The following is a 22307-nucleotide window of genomic DNA, read 5'->3' on the forward strand; positions in this document are numbered from 1 at the left end:
TGGACATTGAAATTTTGTCAGGAGAACTACCACAATAATGTTTCTTTGGAGTCTTGGTGGGACATACAGCAGAGAAGCACTCAACCAAGTTTTTTCTAAGTTTTTGTGTTCGTAAGAGTGAAGGGCAAAAAAATTCAAGTACAGTAGCTCCACACCCCTCAGCATATGGGTATGTGAGGTAGGACTGGGATATTACAGTTGCCTCTCATTTTAATCTCTGAAATTTTGGAAGATATGCATCAGGTAAGTAAAAATTAACTCTTCATCTTGGTCCCTGTTCCAATAGTTTTTTGGGGGGAGAAGTAGCTTTAGACAATGATACTGTGCTTTTCAGGCAACAAAAGTAAACATCTGTATTTATGTGGTTCCATCTTTATGGTAGCTGGCTCTGCAAGTGTATTCTGTACTCCTTATGGAAGTTTAGACTGCTATGCAACTGTTGTTGAACAGCGTTCTCCAAGGGAAAAAAACCGATTCACCTGAGAAGGGAGCATAGCAGGAATGGGTAACCTATGGCCCTCTAGATGTGGCTTGACTACAACTCCCATCCTTCCTGACCATTAGCAGAGGTTGCCTGGGGATGATGGAGTCTGGGAACCTCTGCATATGGAGGCCACAATTCCCCATTCCTAAAGTACAAAAAGTAGTCAATTTAGTAGGACTGATGGGCATTGACACGGCAGCTGCCACTCACCTCCTGACTCTTCTGAATTGCAGGTGTATAGGAAAGCAACATAGGCTTGGAGCATGAAAAAAGTAGTAGAGTCCAGCCCCATCATATTTAATAAAGAAAATTTATTGTAAATGTATATTACACAATTATACATTATAATACAGGCAAAGCAAAGAATTTAAGCCAAGGACCGTTTTGGACAATGGTAGCCTTCAACACATTTGAAAGCATTCACTTTGGTTTAGCAAAAGCAATCTGGGTGTGTGGAAGCAGCATTATTACTTCACCATTACCGAACCAGCCTAGAGTAACTGCTGGGCACCATTTTCATTTCCCAATGAAGGAAGTTTGCCCAAAATAAATTTAAAAATCACTTGAAGCATGCTGAACTTTGGATGGGGCAGATCCCCCCCTTTCCACCAAGAAACAGCTCCTTTGCTATCTCAATACAACAGCCTTTCTTTGTTAGGTTGATTAATATTGGTTTCAGTGTTCTTGCTTTATTTTCAGATTGTTCACCTACAAGTCATCTACTGATAGATGTTAGTACTTTTTGCTGCTGGCCTGTGAGTGGACTAGTTAAATGTCAACAAGCCTGACAGCGAGGTTAAGGGTTTTCATGCCGAAACCTGCCTTCCAAGTTCTCTCCACCTGGCAAACAGCTGTCTGTTTTTCTGCCACTTTCTCAGGGTGCTTTAGAATTTCTTTATACTGTGTGGGTTTATTTTTAGCTTACCTTATTGTTTGAGGCAGCTGAGCAGCGGGTGTATGTTGGTATTTCCCGCTTCCCGTTAAAACATTTTTGCAATACTCTATAGCCTCCCTAACTGCCTGCAATTCCAAATCTCAAAATGTCCAGTGGGATAGCTTTGTGATATCTCCTATCTTCCCCTGAGTTTTAATTGAAGTGTGAGAAGCCAGGATGTGTGCTACTGAGCTTCTAAGATTGGTGCACATGCTGATTACATTTTGTTAATGAATTTTTTTTTTAACCACCCAAAAACTTTGTTGCATTGAGAGACCCAGCTTACACCCCCCCAACCTCCCCCCTCCCGAACAGCAGGCCAGGCACCTGGTATTCAGCATTGCTGTCTTCTGCACAGCTTCGGAACGTTATGGGTTTTTCAGGATGTGTGGGCATCCAGGAAGGTTGCAGAATGACTTACAGAATGAAAGAAAACAATGCTGAAACACCCTAAAAAGAAAATGGTAAAGGAACCCTGGACGGTTAAGTCCAGTCAACGGTGACTATGGGGTTGTGGTGGAGCTGGCATTTGTCCACAGACAGCTTTTCAGGTCATGTGGCCAGCATGACTAAACTGCTTCTGGCACAATGGGACACCATGATGGAAACCAAAGCACATAGAAACGCCATTTACCTTCCTGCCGCAGAGGTACCTATTTGCACTGGTATACTTTCGAACTGCTAGGTTGGCAAAAGCTGGGGCAGAGCAACGGGAGCTCACCCTGTCGTGCAAATTTGAACCCCTGACTTTCCGATCAGCAAGCCTGAGGCTCAGTGGTTTAGATCAGGCATCCCCAAACTGCGGCCCTCCAGATGTTTTGGCCTACAACTCCCATGATCCCTAGCTAACAGGACCAGTGGTCAGGGTAGATGGGAATAGTAGTCCAAAACATCTGGAGGGCTGAAGTTTGGGGATGCCTGGTTTAGACCACAGCACCACCCACGTCCCCTACAAACACTGTATAGCCACCTTGAAAGTATGCTGAGCACAATAAAAACTCTGCACTCTACCCAGGTTAATTTCATTGAAATTTATCTCCCCTTTGATAATTTGGATTGTTCAGTGTGGTCAGTAAAATGTTGGAGAAGTGTCCGGCAGGGCACTGCATGTTTTCAGTAAATATCACGAGAAGGAAGCCACACATGGACTGTATCTAGGTCACCAAATGGACTGATTTTTTTACATTAAAAAAATCTTTTTAAAACTGTACTTCCTAGTGCCTTAATATTCTAAGAGCCACATACATGAAAACCAACAAATTTTGGAGAAAGTATTCTCTGAGCCAAGGTATTATATTCCAATTACATACTTTAATGTGGGCTAAACAATTCCTATTATCTGGAATTCAAACAAATGGCTCCTCACAATTTAAGATTTTAAAATCAGAAAATAAAGTAAGATTTGAACTGACTCAGCAAAAAATTAGAGGAAAGCTCAGTGTGCTATAGCTTAACTTTTTTTTTATTGGTCAAGTAAAGGATCCAATTGTGGTCCATTGGGGGGAGGGGAGACAGAATATTATTTTCGCAGTATAAATGAAAAATTAGGCATGTGATTTGAGGGTTGGCAACAACTTCCTTTTGAGAGCCAATATTTGTCAACTTGGACAAGCTTTCAACCTAGCCTAGACGACTTCTTACCATGTTTTATTATGTCATCTTACACCATAACAGAATTTGCTGCCTTTTTATACACCTAAGCCACTCATTGGTTGTATTGGTATGTAATGCTCAGTCATGGTCTAATGCAGTGTTTCCCAACCTTGTGCCTCCAGCTGTTTTCGGACTACAATTCCCATCATTCCTGACCACCGGTCTTGCTAGCTAGGGATGATGGGAATTGTAGTCTCAAAACATCTGGAGGCACAAGGTTGGGAAACACTGGTCTAATGCAGGCTTCCTTGACTTCGGCCCTCCAGATGTTTTGAGACTACAATTCCCATCATCCCTGACCACTGGTCCTGCTAGCTAGGGATCATGGGAGTTGTAGGCCAAAAACACCTAGAGGGCCAAGGTTGAGGAAGCCTGGTCTAATGTTACAAGAGCAAGACTCTCGTGGGGCTTGTATGTTTCCCTTCCTCTGATGCAACAGCAAGGATATCAGAAGCTTTTGCTTCTGTCCTAGACTCACCAGAGTTTAACATATTGCCCAACTGATGGCAAGTGAAAACAAGCCAGCTTCATGAACTATAGGTTGAATTTGGCTTGTTTCCGGTAACCATCATTACAATTAACCACCAATGTCAGAGGAAGCTATTCTCCAAAGAGAATAGGAAGCTTGCATTTATTTCTGAATTACACTAACTTAGCCCTATGCAATGAATCATTTCCTTGCTAAAGCAGGAGTCCAGCAGTCTAGGCCATGATCTAATGTGCTATCATAATTTTCACAGGTAGCTCACCTAGGAGCAACCGCTAATGAAATTAGGCAGATAATTTGGAACAGGTCTTTTTTTTTAAAAAAAAGATTTTTCTCTTTTTAATTTTTTTTGAAACACTAATTTGTAGTATCCAAGGTAGCCTAGTCCAAACACTAAAATATATATTTATTTGAACACAATGGGATTGTGCCAAGATCTTTATTCTGCTGTTCATGTTGATTTCCAGCCAGATCACTGTTCGTCACTCAATATGCCCATATGCTTGTTTGTGAGGAAGTCCAGAAAGGGAATGTTACAGATGGCTTGGTGAATATTCATCACGGTAATCTCTCTTGGAGTCCTGGCAGGGAGAAGGGAGAATATATCAATGGAATGTTAGTCCTCAAGCCTCCACCTAAGCACCTGGTTAAGCAAACAACAACAAAACCCACAAGTGCAAATAAGAATGCAGCTATAAACTGGTATTGATTTGTACAGGGCCGGCTCTAAGGCAAGGCTGGGTGGTGCAGGGCGCTGGGCTGCCAGGGGGGTGCCGCTGCGCGCGCCCGCTGCAGCGGGAAACAGGGCGGGGCCGGGGGGGGCGCCGGAGCAATCTTTGCACCACGGCGCCTGCCCGCCCAATATGCTTAAGATGGCCCTGGATTTGTACCATGAACAAATTTTAATTTCTTACTATTATCAGGGCCTGCCCAGACTCTGAACTTTCATTTTTAAAATAGTAATATCCTGTAGCCCTTTAAGAACAAAAGTTACAAACAAAATGTGAGGCTCCATTTGAAGCAATTGCTTTGTGAGATAATCCCTCCTTTCAGTGGTTTTTAAAAAATCAGAGCTGTGGCTGATAAGTGCTAGACTAGAGAGTGTCACACAAGCTCAAAGGAAGATGCAAAAATGGCTTTAAAATAACTAAGGAAGTTCCTCCTAAAGACAATGGAAAAGAGAAGCCATTTTTGCATATTCCCCAGTGCACATTTCTCTCTCTAGAATCAGGATTCCCTGGCCCATTTTGAAGCTGTTTTTCTCTCTTCCCTGGTAGAGAAATGATTGTTGCCTAGAGAAAATACCTTGAGAAATCTAGGATTGCAGTGGATTTTGGGGGGCACACAGAATATCAACCAAAAGACACGGAACCATGTCTTATCACTGTCTGTGAGTGATTTGGAGACCTCTGGTGCCTCTTAGTTCTGAACCAATTTAAATTTATAGTCCTCAAAGTAAACACAGATTCTGTCTAATGCACAAATGCCACACAAGTTACACAGGAGAAGTAAAACCTAAGCAAGTATACCTGCTGTGAGGTGCTGCTTGGTAACCAACTGCCAAAGCTTCTCTTAGTATATCACTTGCCAGTTGCTCTGTGGCCTGTTATAAAGAGGGTTTCAAGGATAGAGAACATAAACAGTTAAGAAATGCTTTTAATCATCGCAAACCATGTCTTATAAAATCGACACATCACCATGCACAAATTTACAAAGAAAGATGTGTTTGTTTAACTTGTCAACACCATACCTACTGGTATATAAATATATATAAAACAGGATTTGGACATGCGGTCTCATATAAGCCACAACTTAAATTTTCTGCATTTCACTCAACAAGCTATGACTCAGATGTCACACTGTTGAATGACAGAAAGTTTTATAACAGTTTACCTTTAAAATCATATCTTCTATTACGGACGCATAGACGTTCTTGTGCAGCTCTACGGGCTGAAAGGAAATTCCTATCTATAAAATGAGAGGGTGAATAAAAGGTTACTGCTCTTGACTACTAAACAAAGGAGCAGACAAATAGGACCAAAACATTCTGTTAATATGGGATTCTGACAATCTGACAGAACTACTTGCTGGCATGGTAGGGAGGGGGAGATATGTGGCAGACACATCACAGGAAAATTTCTGGATCCCCCAGTTGGGCCTGCCCACTCTGTGTTGAGCCCCGTTCTCTTTCTGCTATGGGCTAAATGTCACCATCTCCACATCAGGTCCTGGGATTCTTGTTATCAGTTTAAGTTAGTCTTCCTCAACCTAGTGCCTCTTCCTGATGTTTCAGGCTACAGCTCCCATCATCTCCAGCCAGCAAAACAGACAAGCATGGGGAGGACACCAGACTGAGGAAAGCTGCTGTAGGCAAATTGAGGGTGGGGATTAAACCCAGAACGAGACACTACAGGCAGTCTAGGAGTACCAGCAAGCTCCAACCAGCCTTGTAAAGAAAAAGTCAACACAGCTTGCAAGTACAGTCATACCTCAGGTTACAGCTGCTTCAGGTTGTGTTTTTTCGGGTTGCACTCCGCGCTGAACCCGGAAGTACCAGAATGGGTTACTTCCGGGTTTCGGTGCACGCGCATGCGCAGAAGCACTAAATTGCGCTTTGCGCATGTGCGGAAACGCCGAATCACAACCTGTGTGTGTGCAGATGCGGGTTGGTTGCGAATGCTGCGGGTTGCAAACGTGCCTCCCGCACGGATCACGTTCGCAACCCGAGCATCCACTGTATCACAGGACAAATGTATTATACAGTACTGTCAAGAGCTTGAGGCATTGAATAATTCTTCAACTAGCTATGAAGAGCATTTCTCTCTGTACCTGCTCCACTGTCTCACGCACAAACTCTGATGTAGGTTGGGGTGCCAAGTAGAACTTTGCTTCCTCTTGCTTCTCCTCTGGTTCCTTTTTAATGTTTATTTTCAGAGGCTCAGCAACGTTGATAATGTCTATTTCCTCGTCATTGTCTGGCTCTTGCTTGAGGAACCGCTCCAGCTCTTCCAGCTTTCGACACAGTTCTTCCCCAGTGGTGTAAGAAGATGAGCATTCTTTCCCAAGAAGCAATTGGGAAGACAGAAAGAGGATTTACAAACAGATCTGCATCTAGTGACAGATGGGTGCAACTAAAAGGCATTCAGAGTTCGTGCTGAACTGCAAGGAGGAAAAAGCCCTAATTGCTACCGCCCAACACCAGAACATGGTTTCCAGCGACAACATCCTGCCATCTCAAGTTGCCATCATCGTTATGCCTGAAAAGGAGCCCATAAAAATAGAGAGACTGATGCTGTAGATGGACTGACATTTCTTAACGCAATCTGACTCCAGTCCCACAGCAGCTGGGTAAACATTACAGGTTTGCATCCACACTGTCAAGCTTTAGTCTTATTGGAATAAATGTGCCTATTTCACTGCCCTCCTTGTAAAAAAAAACAAAAATAATGCAAGTCAGAGCTGTTGACTTTAGAACTGGAGTGAGGAAACACACTGTTCAGTAAACATAAGAATATTTGTTTATAGATATTACTGTGACGAAGGAGGAAGCTTTAAAAAGCAACTCATCCGCAGTGGGCATCAACATTTCAAGAGCCTTTTACTAACAAGTGCAAAACTGCTCTGGAGAAGAGGAGTGGGGTACTTGGCTCCAGTCCTATCACAGGTCTTTGTCTAGAAATGGGGAACCTATGGCCTTTTAGTAGCCGACTGTAAACCTTAGCAGGCTAATATAAGTGCAGGCAGTCCTTCAGGCATCTTGGCCTCAAACTGCATAGGAGGTTAAAGGGCCAAAGACAGCACTCTGCATTGGCTGCCCATTGCTTTCCAGGCCCAAATTAAGAGGTTACAGAATGACAGTTTTTAGCCCTAAGGCAAATGATTTTTAGAATCAATGTTCCAAACAAGAAAGAAATATTTTCAAAGTGAAAAGGAGGTCCCCCCCCCCCGGTATCTGGGTCCAAGGGTAGCAACAAAGGGGAAAAGAAAATGCTTCCACTTGCAACACATTAATTTAGAACCGGGCACTAACTTTACAAATTTGATCACATGTTATGGACAGAAGGAAAGCGAGACCACCTCTCTTATTTTCGCTCTTCTCCGAAACAATATAGATGCCTATGGGGTCAGATGTGCAAGTCTAGAGCTTTTCTCTGCAGTAGCCCATAGGAAAGTTACCCATAAACCAAACACATGGCAGATGCACAGAAAGAATGTCCTGCTCTCATTCTCTCATCACCTCCCCTGGTAGAGCACAAGGAGAAACCAGTGTAGACAACGGAGAGAAACTGACCCACTCTCATCAAGAGAAAGCACTTCCTTTTCAAGCTCTTTAAAATGGTTACAAGGGTACATTTGTGAAGTTCTATAGACCAACAGAAACACACTCCAGGAATCCACATCAGAGTGAGTCGTGCATATAGCAAGAACTGGGCCACAGAGGCATGCTGCCTCCTTTTGTGTTAGTCCACTCCAGGCTTGACTGCAGTCTTTCTTGATGTGACGTTCCCTACAGAACACGTTCTAGATCCACATATATCAGGAAGCCAGGGATGGTCAGCAGAAACCTAAACCCACCCCTCCCCTCCCTTCCTCCCTTTCCATGTCCTCGTTTTTAATACTACGTCAAGTGCTTTCCAGTAAAATCTGATTTTTGGCTTCTATTTCTGCAGTTTCAAGTTTTGGATAGAAAAACCCGGAAACATCTTCTGCATTGCAGAATGAATAAACAGATGCTGAATCATTCCTTCTGCCTATTCCTGCTTTAATCCCCAATCTCGCTGCCACTTAAAACCCAACCCACTCTTTCCCAACAAGCAAGCACCCGCCATTCTGGCAAGAGTGTAGAAAATATCAACTTTCAGTAGAAGTCATTTAGTAGTAATAGAATGCTTCTGAATTATGTCTGCCAAATGGAATTGAAACTTTCAGGAGAGAGAGATTGGAAAAGTAAGGGAGGGCAGCAATTCTGTTTCCAAAATCAATTATGGATTTTGCAAAACGACGTTTGCTAGCTCCTAGGTAAAGGGTAAAGGGACCCTTGACCATTAGGTCCAGTCATGACCGACTCTGGGATCTCGCATTATTGGCAAAGGGAGCCGGCGTATAGCTTCCAGGTCATGTGGCCAGCATGACAAAGCCGCTTCTGGCGAACCAGAGCAGCACACGGAAACGCCGTTTACCTTCCCGCTGTAGCGGTTCCTATTTATCTACTTGCATTTTGACGTGCTTTCGAACTGCTAGATTGGCAGGAGCTGGGACCGAGCAACGGGAGCTCACCCCGTCACAGGGATTCGAACCACCGACCTTCTGATCAGCAAGCCTAGGCTCAGTGGTTTAACCCACAGCGCCACCTGGGTCCCTCCTATTGCTAGTTCCTAACCTATCTCAATTTGGAAGAGCTTCCAAATGAGCAAGTTAACAGCATGCTCTGTCTATAAAGTAGGGCTAGGGAACCTCAGGCTTGGTGGTCAAATGTGGCACTTCAAGCTTCTCTATCCAGCTCTCAGGATTTCCTCCCAGGCCATCCCCTCTCCCCAAGTCCTTATCTACACCCTCCATGCATGCTTTTGCCTGGCTGGAATGTGTCCATGCACTCCAATAATGCATGCAGGATGGAGAGAAGTGGGTGTTTAGAAACTACCACTGCATATCTTGAATGTAGCTTACTGCACAGAGGTAAGAATCACATCAATTTTTCTGCCTGTTTTTGCCATTGCCATTGCCGGCAAGGTGGCCCCTTGAAGACTGACCTGGAGGGAATGTGGCCCTTGGAATAGAAAATATTCCCCACCCCTTATAACAGAAAGGCAATCCGTCACAGTTAAATAGTGCACCATAAATACACCATGCCATGCAACACGGATTCTAGATTTGCTTTGTCAAAATCAGGTACAACTTGGTTTCCGGACTGCCACGTTTTCTCCTGTGCCTCTAATGGTGGTGATGGCCTGAAAAACCTTGTGGTTTCTTTTGAATCTCACCAAACCCAACAAAGAGCAAAGGAGCATCGAATCAGAGCAAATTTTCTTAAATTGGGTGGGTTCTTTAGTGCATGATCCCCAAAGCACAAACTGCAATGGACAGAACAGAACTGAACTGGCACCAGGGGCTTATAGATGGAATTCTGGAGGTGGCGCGTTCTTAAATCACCACCAAGATACAGATGTTCTGGAATAAGACTCCTTACCTGGCTCGTTGTCTATTTGTGTCAGCACATCTTCTATGGAATCTTCATTCCTCAGTGTTTCCGGGTCAGGTGGTGTGTAGCCACGGGAGCGACACCAATTTACAACCTGCTTTGTTTTCAAGGGGGCAATGCTGTGAAATTTTGGGTGTTTCTCTATGATTTCGTGGAGAATTTTCCTTATTGTCAGTGCTCGTTGCCACTATAATGGGGGGAAATCCAGAAAGGACAAGAGATAAGATTTAGAACAAAAGAACCCCACTGTTTTTATCCATCTTTTACAACTTTAAAATAGGACCAATTATGGCAAATTAGTAAAAATAAATAAATAATCCATTGTAGTTCATTGCAGAAAAACAACAACCAAGAGCACTGCAGATATAGTTATTGTATCAAAATTCTTTTGAAACATGAATGCATTTCATCAGATCCATGATGAAAAATAGGGCATTAGGAAAATAGGTAATTTTACATGTTATTTACATGATCAGTGTATGGCCTTAGATTTTCAATCTGTAAACTAAAGTTGATGGTGATTTCTTAGTGTATTTCTAGATGATTCGAAGAACAAGGGGTACTTTAATTGTGCATTACAAACTTGCACCACCAGCCCCTTGCCACACACATAGCACAGTCCCTTCCTGTACAATTTCATGAATCATGCTCCCAGCTTCCCTCCCTGTTTGCAGACTAAAGCTTTCTAACTATTTTGTTACTTGTAGAGGCAAATGGGTCTATTGTTGCAGCCTGCTACATCTTGGGGGGGGGGGACGGACGACAATGTGTGCCTTGTTTGGGTGCCCTCCCTACTTTCCTGGATTCTGTGCGCAACAGAGGGGTCGTTTTGTGAAACAGGAAAGAGAAACAGAAGAACAAATAAGGAAAAAAACAAAACAAGAAGAAATGAATAGCAAATCCTCTGTCCAGAGATAGGCCAAGAAGTTAGTCATAGTATGTTTAACAATGGTAATAAATCTCCAATGGGAAATTAAAGTGAAGGTGTCCTTAATTTCATTGTTTTTACATTTCATTACAGCTTTCATGATTTCCCCCCCCCCCAGTGCAAGACCCACTGAAGTTTTTAGCAAGTCTTTGCCACTTTCCTTGGGCACATAACCGTGTGTGTGTGTGTGTGTGTGTCCGATTTCTATTACACACCCTCTTCTAATGAGTTCAAGGCAACATACAGTTTCTCCACCTTTTATGAGCAAAGCATTCCTGCAAAGTAGGTTAGGCTGAGACTGTATGACTGGTGGAGGTAACGCAGCAAGCTTCATGGCTGCGTGGAGAAACTGAACCTTGTCTTCCCAATTCTTGGTCCAAAACTCTTAACCACTAAACCATGCTGCCTCCTGACTAACTCCATATGATCTAGGTTATTCAGACAAAACTTGGACATCGCAGAATGAGGACACGGTAGAAGTCTCAAAGAACCACGTTTCTATTTCTTATATTACCATCATCATTCACCCTTCAGCAGGCAGGTTACACCAACTTAAAGTTCAGAAAAAAAAAACAGTTAACGCAAATTAAGTCATAGGAAATTTACACAATGATTCACACTTAGTGCTAAAAATATCTGGAAGCCTCAAATTTATTTACATTTTATTAAGCCAATATCACTATATTAGAAATAAGAAAATGAGTGTGTGTATGTATGTATGTATGTATATATATATATATATATATATATATATATATATATATATATATAATATAAGCTAGGCTTCTGGAAGAGGTTTTAAAAATAAAAATCAGCTCCACAAAAGCACAGATTTCCAGCCAGACATTTCTCTGAGGGTTTAAGCTCATTTTTATAGAGCACATTAAGAAGATTTACCTCTGCAGCTCTCCGTTTTCCAATATTCCAGCTATAATATTGTTCCACAGAACTGGCACAATAAGAGTTGGCATCTTCAGCTAAAAAGCAGGGAGAAAGCACCAAAAATATATATATATAAATTTTAACAGCTATGAAACTAAATTTATTGTGTGACTGGCTATTCCTGAACATTTTGTTATGCACATAATTTTGCATGAGGGAGAAAGTACAAGTGTGTGTGTTGAGTACATTTCCTGAGCCTCAGAATTAAAAAATAAGTGGCAATCACATCTAAACACTTACTCCTGTGTTCCGCCAAAATGAACAGCGATTCAGAGAGTAAGCGAAATGGCTGCCACAGCAGGACATTCTAATAGCATCAAATCGCTTTCAGGGTTTCCGTTCTTAATAGACAACCCACTCAGTGAATACTGATTCTTCTGTTGCCTTTCCTCAGAGAAAAAGGCTCAAACTCCCTTAGTTACAAGGCATATAGAACACAAGCACTTTCTAAGTTCGTATTATCTTATAGCGACCCAAAGGACAAAGTGAAACGAAAGAGGAAAATGGAAACAAAGAGTTCTGATTTCTCAAAAATGAAAACTGGTCAGCAGCACCCATAGTAAGGAATTACCTTTGTCCATTAAACTAGGCTAAGAAAATCACTTAAGGCCAATTGTGTTAAAAAACCGACGACACTGCGGAAAGGTATAGAAACTCTGCTGGTAAAAAGAACCCATAAATGCCAGAAAAGAAAATATAAGAGCAGAAAAGAGGCTAGGGGTGGGGAAAATAATGCAAAACAGAGGTGAAGAGCATTGATTCCCAAATAGGAGGCCCACACAATTACACAGCATTTTTAAAAAAGAGGCATTACACATATTTACGGCATCTCCTGTCATTACATTTTCTTTACGCCGCCTAGTTTTGCACATTTGCTCCTGCTGTTTTCAAGCTTCCCTCAAGCCATGTAAGGTTAGTTACCAGGGAAACATTAATAGTGCTAACAGTATGGGCAGCTTGCAGGTAGGCAATCAATGCATACTTTAATTAGCAACAGATGGATTAAATTGACAAATGGCTGCAAACAGCTACCAGCAGTGCTAAGATACGTATCTCCGGTCTGTCAGTAAGGCTAAGGATTACCGAGATAATGCATGTGAAATGCTTTGGAAACTTCGTAGTTCCTTCTGAGTATTACTGATGCCATTGTCATCTTGCAACTATTTCCATGACAGCCTAGTCATGGTGAACCGTGCTTTGATAACCTCCTGGCAGGAATACTGCAATGCGTTACATAGCTGCTCAAGTACAACCAGAGCTGTTCAGACACCTATCTGAAAGATCTACTCGGGCTGCCTATTTGCTTCCAAGCCCAATTTAAGGGGTCGGTGCATACTTTTAATGCCCTAAATGGCTTGAGACCCCAAGTACCTGAAGGTGGCAGTATGCAAGAGGAGCATCTGCAGAAGATCTCTAGTAATCTGGAGAGGCGTTACTTATTTAACAGAGGCATGTTATCCTACCACAAAGGAGAAGGCCTTTTTTGTGGTGGCACCCCAACTTTGATTTTAAGTTGAATTTTTGTTGTGTGAATCCGAGGCACAGTTCAGCACACTACCACTGGTATCTTCCAACAAGGAGTTATTAAGAAACATTTTAAACAACATGAATAATGGATTGCAGCTTGCAACACTCACAACTTGTGCAGAGAAGGTTAAGTAATAATAACGACAATAATTTATCATTTATACCCTGCCCATCTGGCTGGGTAGTGAGATTGGAACTATACAGAGTACTGAGATTGTTCAGATTTCTATATATTTTGCAAAGAACATCTTTTGAGTTCTTTTGCTTTTTCCCATGATGAAATCTCAAAGTTAAATGGCCACAGAGGTCATAGTTCACTGGCAAAGAAATTGTTCAATTTGGTTGTGTACTTTTAAATCTTTTATTTATTGATTATGACTACTTTTGCTACGTTTGTAATTAGGTGATGTTTTTCATGATGTAAGCTGCCTCGAGCATGGTTTGAATTATGGAAAGGTGGCATGCAAATAGTGTGTGTGTGTGTGTGTGTGTGTGTGTGTGTGTGTGTGTGTGTGTGTGTGTGTGTGTTTTCCTGAAGGTTCTTACTTCTCTCAGCAATCAATGGCACTTTCTTTACTATTGCTGTCAAAAGTTGCTGGAGGTTGTCCAAATACTCTGTCCTGTAAAAAATCAAGAGAGCACGTTTTATATTATCGCTTTTAGGTCAACTCATGCACACAAAATGCCACAGGTTGCCCCAAAACAGGCCCTTCTCAAGAAGCATCTGGTTAGCACAACTCAAATGCATGAAGGACTAACATAACATATCCAGCTGTTGCAGAAAGCTATAGAAAAATATACAAGGTTTAGCTAACTTGTTTCCATGCTCCATTTGCAAAAGCACATTAAAGCAACTCTCAGTGCTGTATCCAGCAGACAGAATGAAACTGATGCAGCAACCAGCGCACTGTCAAGTGTGCATCTGCAGAGCATAGGGTGAAATCCAAGCCGAACAGCTTTTGACCCAATGGAAGGATGTGCTAATGTTAAGGGAAGGGGAGGATTTTTTTTTTGCCAATTCCCACTTCCTACTTCCGTCCCCTTGACTCTTCCTGCACCGTCACTTACGTTAGTTGATGCCTCCACTGGATCAAAAGCCATTCGGTGAAGTGAGCGGCAGTACCGGAATTTTATTCTGGCCAGCAAGAACTCTGCCTACTCATTTGGTGCCCACATAAGTTCCATTATAGCTAGTCTTAGAACTTTTGGATTGTGAGCCACTATTTCACTTGAAGAAATTTCATTTCTTATCAGCAGGGCTTAGAATCATAGAATTGGAAGAGACCACAAGGGCCATCCAGTCCAACCCCCTGCCAAGCAGGAAACACCATCAAAGCATTCGTGACATATGGCCGTCAAGCCTCCGCTTAAAGATCTCCAAAGGAGGAGACTCCACCACACTCCTTGGCAGCAAATTCCACTGCCGAACAGCTCTTACTGTCTTGTTGTGTTAGCAAAAGGAGATGCATGGAATTCCACCTCATGTAATCCAAGTGAAGTTTAAATGTATAGCTAAGCATTTATTATGAGTACCCCCACACACACAAATATGGCCCCCAGTGAACAATATCCCTATTGCAACTCATGAAGTTTTAACTTGGCAAGAATAATTACCCAATGACATAGTTTCCAAGTTCAGAATTTTCCTCTGCTTTCACTGTCACCTGACCATCTTGGGAGACAAGCGAACTGCAGCTCTGTCCTCCTGAATCAGGCTCCAGCTTAACTTCAGAAGATAAAAGAATAATTAAAATAAATACACCTGTTAAAAATTTAAAGACAGCTGTAGGAAAAATATATATGTTTGCCTAACCTTGAACCTGTCAATTAGCTAATAAAGGAGTGAGTAAAAGCTGTTATTTATAATTGAATAACTGCAATTTTTATGTATTTATAGGTCAAGAAAATGACCTTGAGATGGTGCTGGCTGGTTACTCCAGGGAATTTGTTGCTGGAGCAACCAGGTCCCTGCTTGTCCTATAAAATATGTGTAAAATCCTGCAATTCATCCAAACAGTTCTAAAATATCCATGCTCTTCTGAAAAGTCTCCATCCAATTGACAGAAAAAAAAGAATAATTAGGAAAAAGAAGATGGTAGCAGTGTTGGTGGAGGAATTGAAGTCAACAGCACCGTCCAGAATATTGGAATAATTTTCTTTTGGAAGATAATGACCTGAAGTTTCATTTCCCACACAAGAATATTTCTGTTCTGTTATTTTGGAAAACATTTCTGCTGAGACCAGCAGCTTCTTATGGGAGGAATACATTAAAAGCTCATTAGCACTATCCCTAAGACTCCCAAGTGAAACCACCTCTGTATTTCTTGAGCTGCTGAAAAGCATTTTTTAATTAACCACATTTTAGGATACTGCTTACAGAGAAAAATGCACCTATATTGTTATGCCTCAGCAGTATGCGTTTTTAGTTCTCATGTATAAAGGAATTTGACCACGGACATATCAGTGCCTTCTTAGTATCTTGTAGCATTGTTCTACTCTACTGCAGATTTATTTGTTAGCTTAATAAATAAATCTTGGAGTGATCCGTGCTCTCAGTCCTGCTGTCTTGGTGGGGCGGAGGTACCTCTACAATGGTGGGAAAGAGCTTTGCTGGTGGGGAAGCAGGGCTTGTCTGCCACAGAATTAGCTGGAGGCATGGACCTACTGTTGGTAGTGTTAGTGCCAGAGGTAGTTGGGGTTAGGGTTCAAACCAGGGCACTTGAGAGATCCAGAGACCTGACCTGCCATTCCTGGGATCAGGCTTATCAGCTATGCCATTTTTCTGCATGTACATTTGCCATGAAAGTATCAGGCTGGCAAGTCTTTGTATCTGCGTAAAATGTCCTGGTAAAAATGTCCACAGAAGAAAAGTCAAACATAAAATAAATCCGATTACAACCGCTAATAATGATGTCAGTGATTTTCCACAGATGAGCAAGGGCAAGGTCTGATCACAATGACAAATAATTTTACCTTTTGCAACAGACACTGCAGAAGGGCTTGGAACAACTGCATTTGTTGAGGTTACGGGTGTGACAGCAGACACTTTGCTGGATGAAAGTGATTGTATCACTGAGAGAAAAGAAAAACACTGGTTTCACATTGATATGTAGATATTTTCAACAATCAATCAATCAAACAAACAAATTGGTAGACAATTGTATTGCTCAATTATTTTACTAATCCTTAGTGGAGATGGACAGATCAATTGTTTATAGTATTTTGGTGCAGAAACTGTAACTTGTTTATAGTAACTTAAGTCTATACTGTAGTTACGTGTCAGTAGTGTGTGTTACGCATCACATAATAACAACTGCATTTGGATGATCATGCCTTCGCTTAATATGTCAAGATATGAACAAGCCTCTTGACTGTGCACATATTCACTTTGTACAAACTGGCAAACAAATCAGGAAGTATCCACTTGACCATAGTTTCCCATTTCATCTAAACCAGGAAACTGTGGTTACCAGCTTTGGAACAATCCAGGCTATTCTAGTTTGAAGTTGGCTTAATAACCTGGATTGTTCCAAAGCTCATAACTATAATTTCCTGGTTTAGATGAAATGGGAAACTATAGTAAAAAGACTTCATAATTGGTCAGCTAGTATTTTGCACAAAGGGGCTGCGTGTGCAGCCAAAATGTTAATCCATGCCTTAGTTTCTTAAGCCAAGATGTGGTTACCTAAACCATAGTATGGTTACCTCTCATCAAAAGCATCTGTACACACTTGTAGTCTTGCCAAACTGCATTTTACCTTTGTTCACGGGCATCAATATTGTTTGGACTCCTCCAGAGGCAGCACTCACACCAAGTTGCTTGAGTTGGCTGGGAACCGTCAAAATAGCTTGCTGGGGACTATTTTGACTGGAGTGGATCTTTAACAATCCTAGAAGAGAAGTCATGCTTAAAGAGAGCTCTTGCTCCTTTCTGCACAAGGTAAGAGACTATGAAACCAGCTCTTCTGTCAACAGCAACAACAAAAAGGGGAGGGATGCTGATAAAAACAGAATCAAGCACCAACTGAAAACCACCACTAAGGAAGTCTGACAAATTAAACAGTCAATTTGTGGTTACAATTGAAAAGTCATAATTACAAAAATAATAATAATTAATATTGTTGTTTCTGCAAAGATAGTGTTTCTAAAGCAGTGATGCAACGATGTACCACTGATAAATACTGCCTATCCAGAACAAAGTTCTGTTATTTGGAAATGGAGTTGAACAGGTAAATTATGTTGAAGAAAACACACTTCATTCTTGTGACTGAGGATTTATAATTTAAAGATATCAAAACAGTGAAGAAGAAGAAGAAGAAGAAGAAGAAGAAGAAGAAGAAGAAGAAGAAGAAGAAGAAGAAGAAGAAGAAGACTAGCAGCTGCAGAGGAGCCAAATCAGGTTGGCAAGTGAAATAACCATTAGGAGCTCCTGATCACATATTGTCCACATCAAGTCTAGTTGTGTGTTGTGAGGGCCCTCTCAGTCAAACATCCATGTACCTCTCAAGGGCACACAGAGAGGGGTTCTCAGCAACAGACCCTCAGCTGTCGAACTCCTTTCCCTTGAAAACATAGGTTTTTGCCTATCTGCGCATCTTCTGGAAGCAGTGCAGGAGTTTAAGAACGCCGTACCCTTTTAGCAGACACAGATGCGGAGTTTAGCTGCACCTTAACTTTTCAAAACAGTTACTTACATAAAAAAAATTAAATCACTTGCTGCCACCTCAAAGTATTTACTACAACTGCTTATATCCCGTATCTAAAAAAAAAAATCCCCACAAAGTGGCTTACAAACCATCTCCCCCATAAATAAAAACACAGATTAAATAAACCAAGGGAAACAAGCAGAAAAGCACAGCAGCAGCAGATTTTTAAACTGTCAGACAGAAAGTTTTTTTCCAGAAGAAAGTTGGTGGACTTTCCAGGGAGAAGATTCGGCAATAGTGTTGCCACCACTAAAAAGGCCGCATCCTCGGAACTCGCCAATTGGCACTTTATTAATAATGGATCAAAGAGCAGATGCTACTCAAAGCTCATGCATACGTGTGAAGGCTGACCTCAGGATAAGCTCCTAAATGGCCTAGAGGCACCCAAACACCAGCACTTTTGATTTCCTTTTGAAAGAGGTCAATACAGTGGCCTAGTTAGGTGCTCCAAATTCTGCCATTTCAGCACCCAAAATATCAATGCATTATAGGTCTAGATTTAAAAGGTAGCAGGAGCAAAGGAAAGGGAATTTTCCTTACCTGATACTGCAGTTTTCCCAGATGTTGGGGCTGGGGCAGCCACCCAAGAAGCAATGCTTACAACCGCAGATGCATTTGTTTTATTGGGCACAGCCGATGCTGCTTGGCCCTGGTTGGCAGAAACTTGTGGCTGCTGTCCAGACGCCTTCACTACAGGGCCTGCAGCTGGAGATGAGCTAGAACTTGCACCGTCCGCTTGCTGTGTTAAAATGATCGAATATTGGGTTGAAGAACACCAGCCAGCACGGATTACGAATTCATTCATCCCTTACGAACTTAATGTGGAAGTACACATTACCTTCACAAACTTGTGCTTTTAGACATGCACGTAACCCAAGATTATGTGGGGGGCCTCTGTGAACTGCCCTGAGATCTTCGGATGAAGGGCAGTATACAAATTTAATGAATAGTAATAACAATCTGTAGGAGAGAATCACAGAGTGAACAGGAGAGCTGCTTAAGCCCTCCTCTGCCTGCTGATCCAGCCTGGGATCTGTATGCTGCCCGGAGCTCCATTTTGGGAGGCAGGAGAGGCGCACATGTAACAAAATGAATAAAAATTCTGCCAAGCCACAGAACTAGAGGAGTCAGGGGTTAGTGGCAACCACAAATATTGAACTACAATAAAACTAAAATTCATCTCAATAATTTGGGTGAATAAGCCAAGCCAAAATATCCAATTGCACCAAGGGATTTCTTTTCTTTTTAAGCAAAGCTAGTAGCAAGCAGGACAGTTTCTGAAAATTTAAAATACCTTTTACTTCAAGGGAATCGAAACTGATGAAGCAGAAGCCGCACTTTCCTGAGCGGTTGCACTTGCACTAGAAACCTGACATACCAATTGACCTCACCTGTGCAACTCCATTTGTTGGCAGAGTCACGGACGACGTTGTCGCTGCAGTGATCACTCCACCAGATACTCTTAGCACAGTGGTGCCAGGTTTTGAGAGCTGCGAGGATGCTGGCAAGGTTTTCAGGGTATTATCGGATATTTTCATCAGTGATGCTTGTCCACTGGAAGCTGCCTTTGAAATTAAAATAAAAATGTAAGTGGAAACAGCAACTTCCTAGGAATCAAAGGTTTGCAAAAAAATGTGATGAAAATGTGCAGGCATTCCTCCCAATCTGTTTTTAAATGCTTTGGGATGGGCCTGCAAACATGGAATACCAAGAAGAAGAAAGTCCCACTGGGTTTGATGGGATTACTATTGAAACTGTTCTCTGTAATTCCATTACTGTCTGGTATGGTACAGCCAACGAGCAGTAAGAACTGCGGAGAGGGTGATTGGTGTTAGTTTGCCTCCAATAGAGACACTTTATGTTGCTCGAGTCAGGAAGAGAGCAGAGAGAATTGCTGTAGACCCTTCGCATCCTGGTCATCACCTGTTTGATTTACTCCCATCCGGATGTCGGTACAGGATTCTATATACAAAAACGTCTAGGCACAGGAATAGCTTTTTTCCTTGTGCCATCAAATTGTTGAATCTGCAGTTGTGGGCGGAAGGGAGGCCAGTTGGTGGTATGGGGTCTTTTCGCTGTGCTGTTGTATTGTGAGGGGAAAAGTGTTTGTATGAGGTACGCTTTTTCTTTACATTGCAATGTAGTTGAAGCAAAATTCCAAGTATGGTTGATATTTTGCCAATAAATTATTCTATTCTATTCTATTCTATTCTATTCTATTCTATTCTTTTGTACAACAGATCAATACAGTTAATTTTGGAAAGCAAGTGAAAGTAATTCCTTGCTTCTACTTCGCCACTCCCAATCCCACTATTCTGATGAGGACTATTTCATTTGGATAACTGACCTCCCCCGCCCCATGTCATATCACAAGCACCTTTTGAAAGCCCCCTCCCATTTCAGAAGTTACATGATATGTAGGCATACTGAAAGGGCTACTGTTTCACTGTACACACAAGCCCAAAGTTGTGTGTTTGCTCTTTCAGTCCCAATCAAACATGGTAGTTACCTGTGCAAACAGAGCTGCCGTTTTGTGTCCAGTTATCACTTTCAACGCCTGGTGTCCTTGTGCAGATGGTGTCCCGGCACTTGCATTACCTTGCACAACTGTTCCAGATGTTGCTTGTTTCGCAGAACTCTGGTGAGATGGCTGGCCAACTAAAAAGGTGCCCTGGACCAAGAGAAGGAAACTGCTACAGTGAGTGCCCAGAGGACTCTGCTCCCACCACCATCACCAAAGAGAAACCTCTCCGAAGAAGAAGCCCTACTGCAAATTCTGGCCCTCTCAGCTTTGATTTTTGGACAGGCAAACTGTTTTGCTCTTCCAGTACCACTTATCTGGGCAATACCACCTCATCTCAGTTAAGAAACTCTACAGCTTCCCCCAACCTGATGTTGCTGGCCTCCCAACTCTCCTCATGCCTGGCCATGGCCCATGCTGGCTGGGACTTATGGGAGAGAGCTGGAAGTCCAACAACATCTGGAAGGCGACAGGCTGGGGATGGCTAATAATGAACAACATTTTATTTTTATTTTAAAATTATCCTGTCAAACGGTTTCAAATGTTCATAAAACACTCCTTCCTCACTGTTTGTTTCATTGAGTTCAGCCTGGCCACTAGCGTACTACATAATGCAACTGCCTCCTGCACAACTATAACTCTTACATCTTTGCTATGGAGACAAGAAAAAATGTCAACGCAGATTCACAGAGACTGTCCTTTCTCAAGACAAGGGCCCCGAGTAGGCAGATTCTTGCTTCTTAAGCCTTTAGGCTCAAATGTAAGGCATACTCTAACCCAGGAGTATATCACCAATGTAGTGCCCTCCACATATTGTTGGGATTCCCAACAACCATCAGCCACAATTTGCATAGCCAGTGGTTAGAAAGGGTGGAAATTAGAGCCCAGCAACCACATGGGCTTTCCCTGCTCTAACCAATTGTATTAGTGACCTAAGCCAGAGCCATTCATCTTTTATCTAGCATCCAGCAACAGCAGAGATCAACAGCAGGGAGTGGCAAAACTCATGGAGAACCCCCGCTCCCGCTCCCAAGTCCAAAACAAAGACCACAGTGACTGCAAGAAATGCGGTTGAAGAGGACTGGTCCTGCCTACTTCCTACAACTCTGAGTGCCTTTCCTTTTCTTGGATGACAGCTGGAACCATGGGCCCATGTGATGGGCCTTCATCCCGGAAAACTGTACTATGACTGACCTGTGGTGTTTGCTTGAGGATGTAGGACGTGTAGGTAAGATGCTGTGATAAGCCAGTACTTGTGCTTTGGGTTGCCCCACCTCCGCTTGCTGAAGAGCCTGACTGCAGATCTGGAACAAACAAAACAATCACATAGGCAGGGCAGCCCAGTCCCATTATGCATTTTAACAAGCTTCAAGGATAACAGTTGTTGCCTTTAGGGGAACGCCGCGTGGCCAGACTAGGGTAGCAGCGTCTACTCCATTCATGTGTGTTACGGAATCACTACACCAAGCACATTAGATTCAACCTGTTTAACACTAACTGGCATTGTTTGTGGCTCGCAGAATGGCTCCTTGAGGTATAAGCAGCAGCTTTCCTTTCCCAGAAGGGTTCTTGCTGTTTGTGGTAAGGTACAGCTTAGTCCCGGGGGGCAGATTTGCCAAGTTGGCCAGATTTGTGGCTGGAAGTTGCAATGTTGCCATCACTGAAAGGAAAAGCAGAAACAAAAATGAAGATCGCCCAGCTATACGGAGACCGTCTTTTGCCAAACACTATTTTAAATAGGAACAGACAAAACCAGCAATAATCTTTTTCTGTATCATTTTTATTTATTTCCAGAGTACTTTTTTTGAAGATGGCGAGCCAAGGACTTCCACTATGACTGCAACAATATATTTTTTTCATACTGGGATTCAAGTTCAAGTCACTTCACACAGCAAGGAAGAGGCAAACGCTCTATATACAGAGAGC

The 22307-nt window shown here is 42.3% G+C and overlaps 1 protein-coding gene across 4 annotated transcripts in view; it reads right to left on the reverse strand.

Moving 5' to 3' along the window:
- Window positions 1-3881: 3881 nt before the first annotated feature.
- YEATS2 (YEATS domain containing 2) overlaps window positions 3882-22307 on the reverse strand; it is a 37695-nt gene continuing 19269 nt past the window's right edge. For all 4 annotated transcript variants that reach the window (XM_088670707.1, XM_035133232.3, XM_035133233.3 and 1 more), the window contains 15 exons: window positions 21880-22041; window positions 21576-21685; window positions 20370-20531; window positions 19252-19425; window positions 18401-18599; window positions 16913-17044; window positions 16128-16226; window positions 14769-14880; window positions 13701-13774; window positions 11583-11662; window positions 9746-9944; window positions 6388-6614; window positions 5452-5526; window positions 5088-5161; window positions 3882-4139 (listed from right to left, as the gene is read on the reverse strand). In XM_088670707.1, the coding sequence (XP_088526833.1) occupies window positions 4031-4139; window positions 5088-5161; window positions 5452-5526; window positions 6388-6614; window positions 9746-9944; window positions 11583-11662; window positions 13701-13774; window positions 14769-14880; window positions 16128-16226; window positions 16913-17044; window positions 18401-18599; window positions 19252-19425; window positions 20370-20531; window positions 21576-21685; window positions 21880-22041 (1988 nt within the window). In that variant the 3' untranslated portion in view covers window positions 3882-4030. The remainder of the gene's footprint in view (window positions 4140-5087; window positions 5162-5451; window positions 5527-6387; window positions 6615-9745; window positions 9945-11582; window positions 11663-13700; window positions 13775-14768; window positions 14881-16127; window positions 16227-16912; window positions 17045-18400; window positions 18600-19251; window positions 19426-20369; window positions 20532-21575; window positions 21686-21879; window positions 22042-22307) is intronic.

This window comes from Zootoca vivipara, chromosome 5 (genome assembly GCF_965207765.1).
Source record: "Zootoca vivipara chromosome 5, rZooViv2.hap1.1, whole genome shotgun sequence".
NCBI lineage: Eukaryota > Metazoa > Chordata > Lepidosauria > Squamata > Lacertidae > Zootoca > Zootoca vivipara.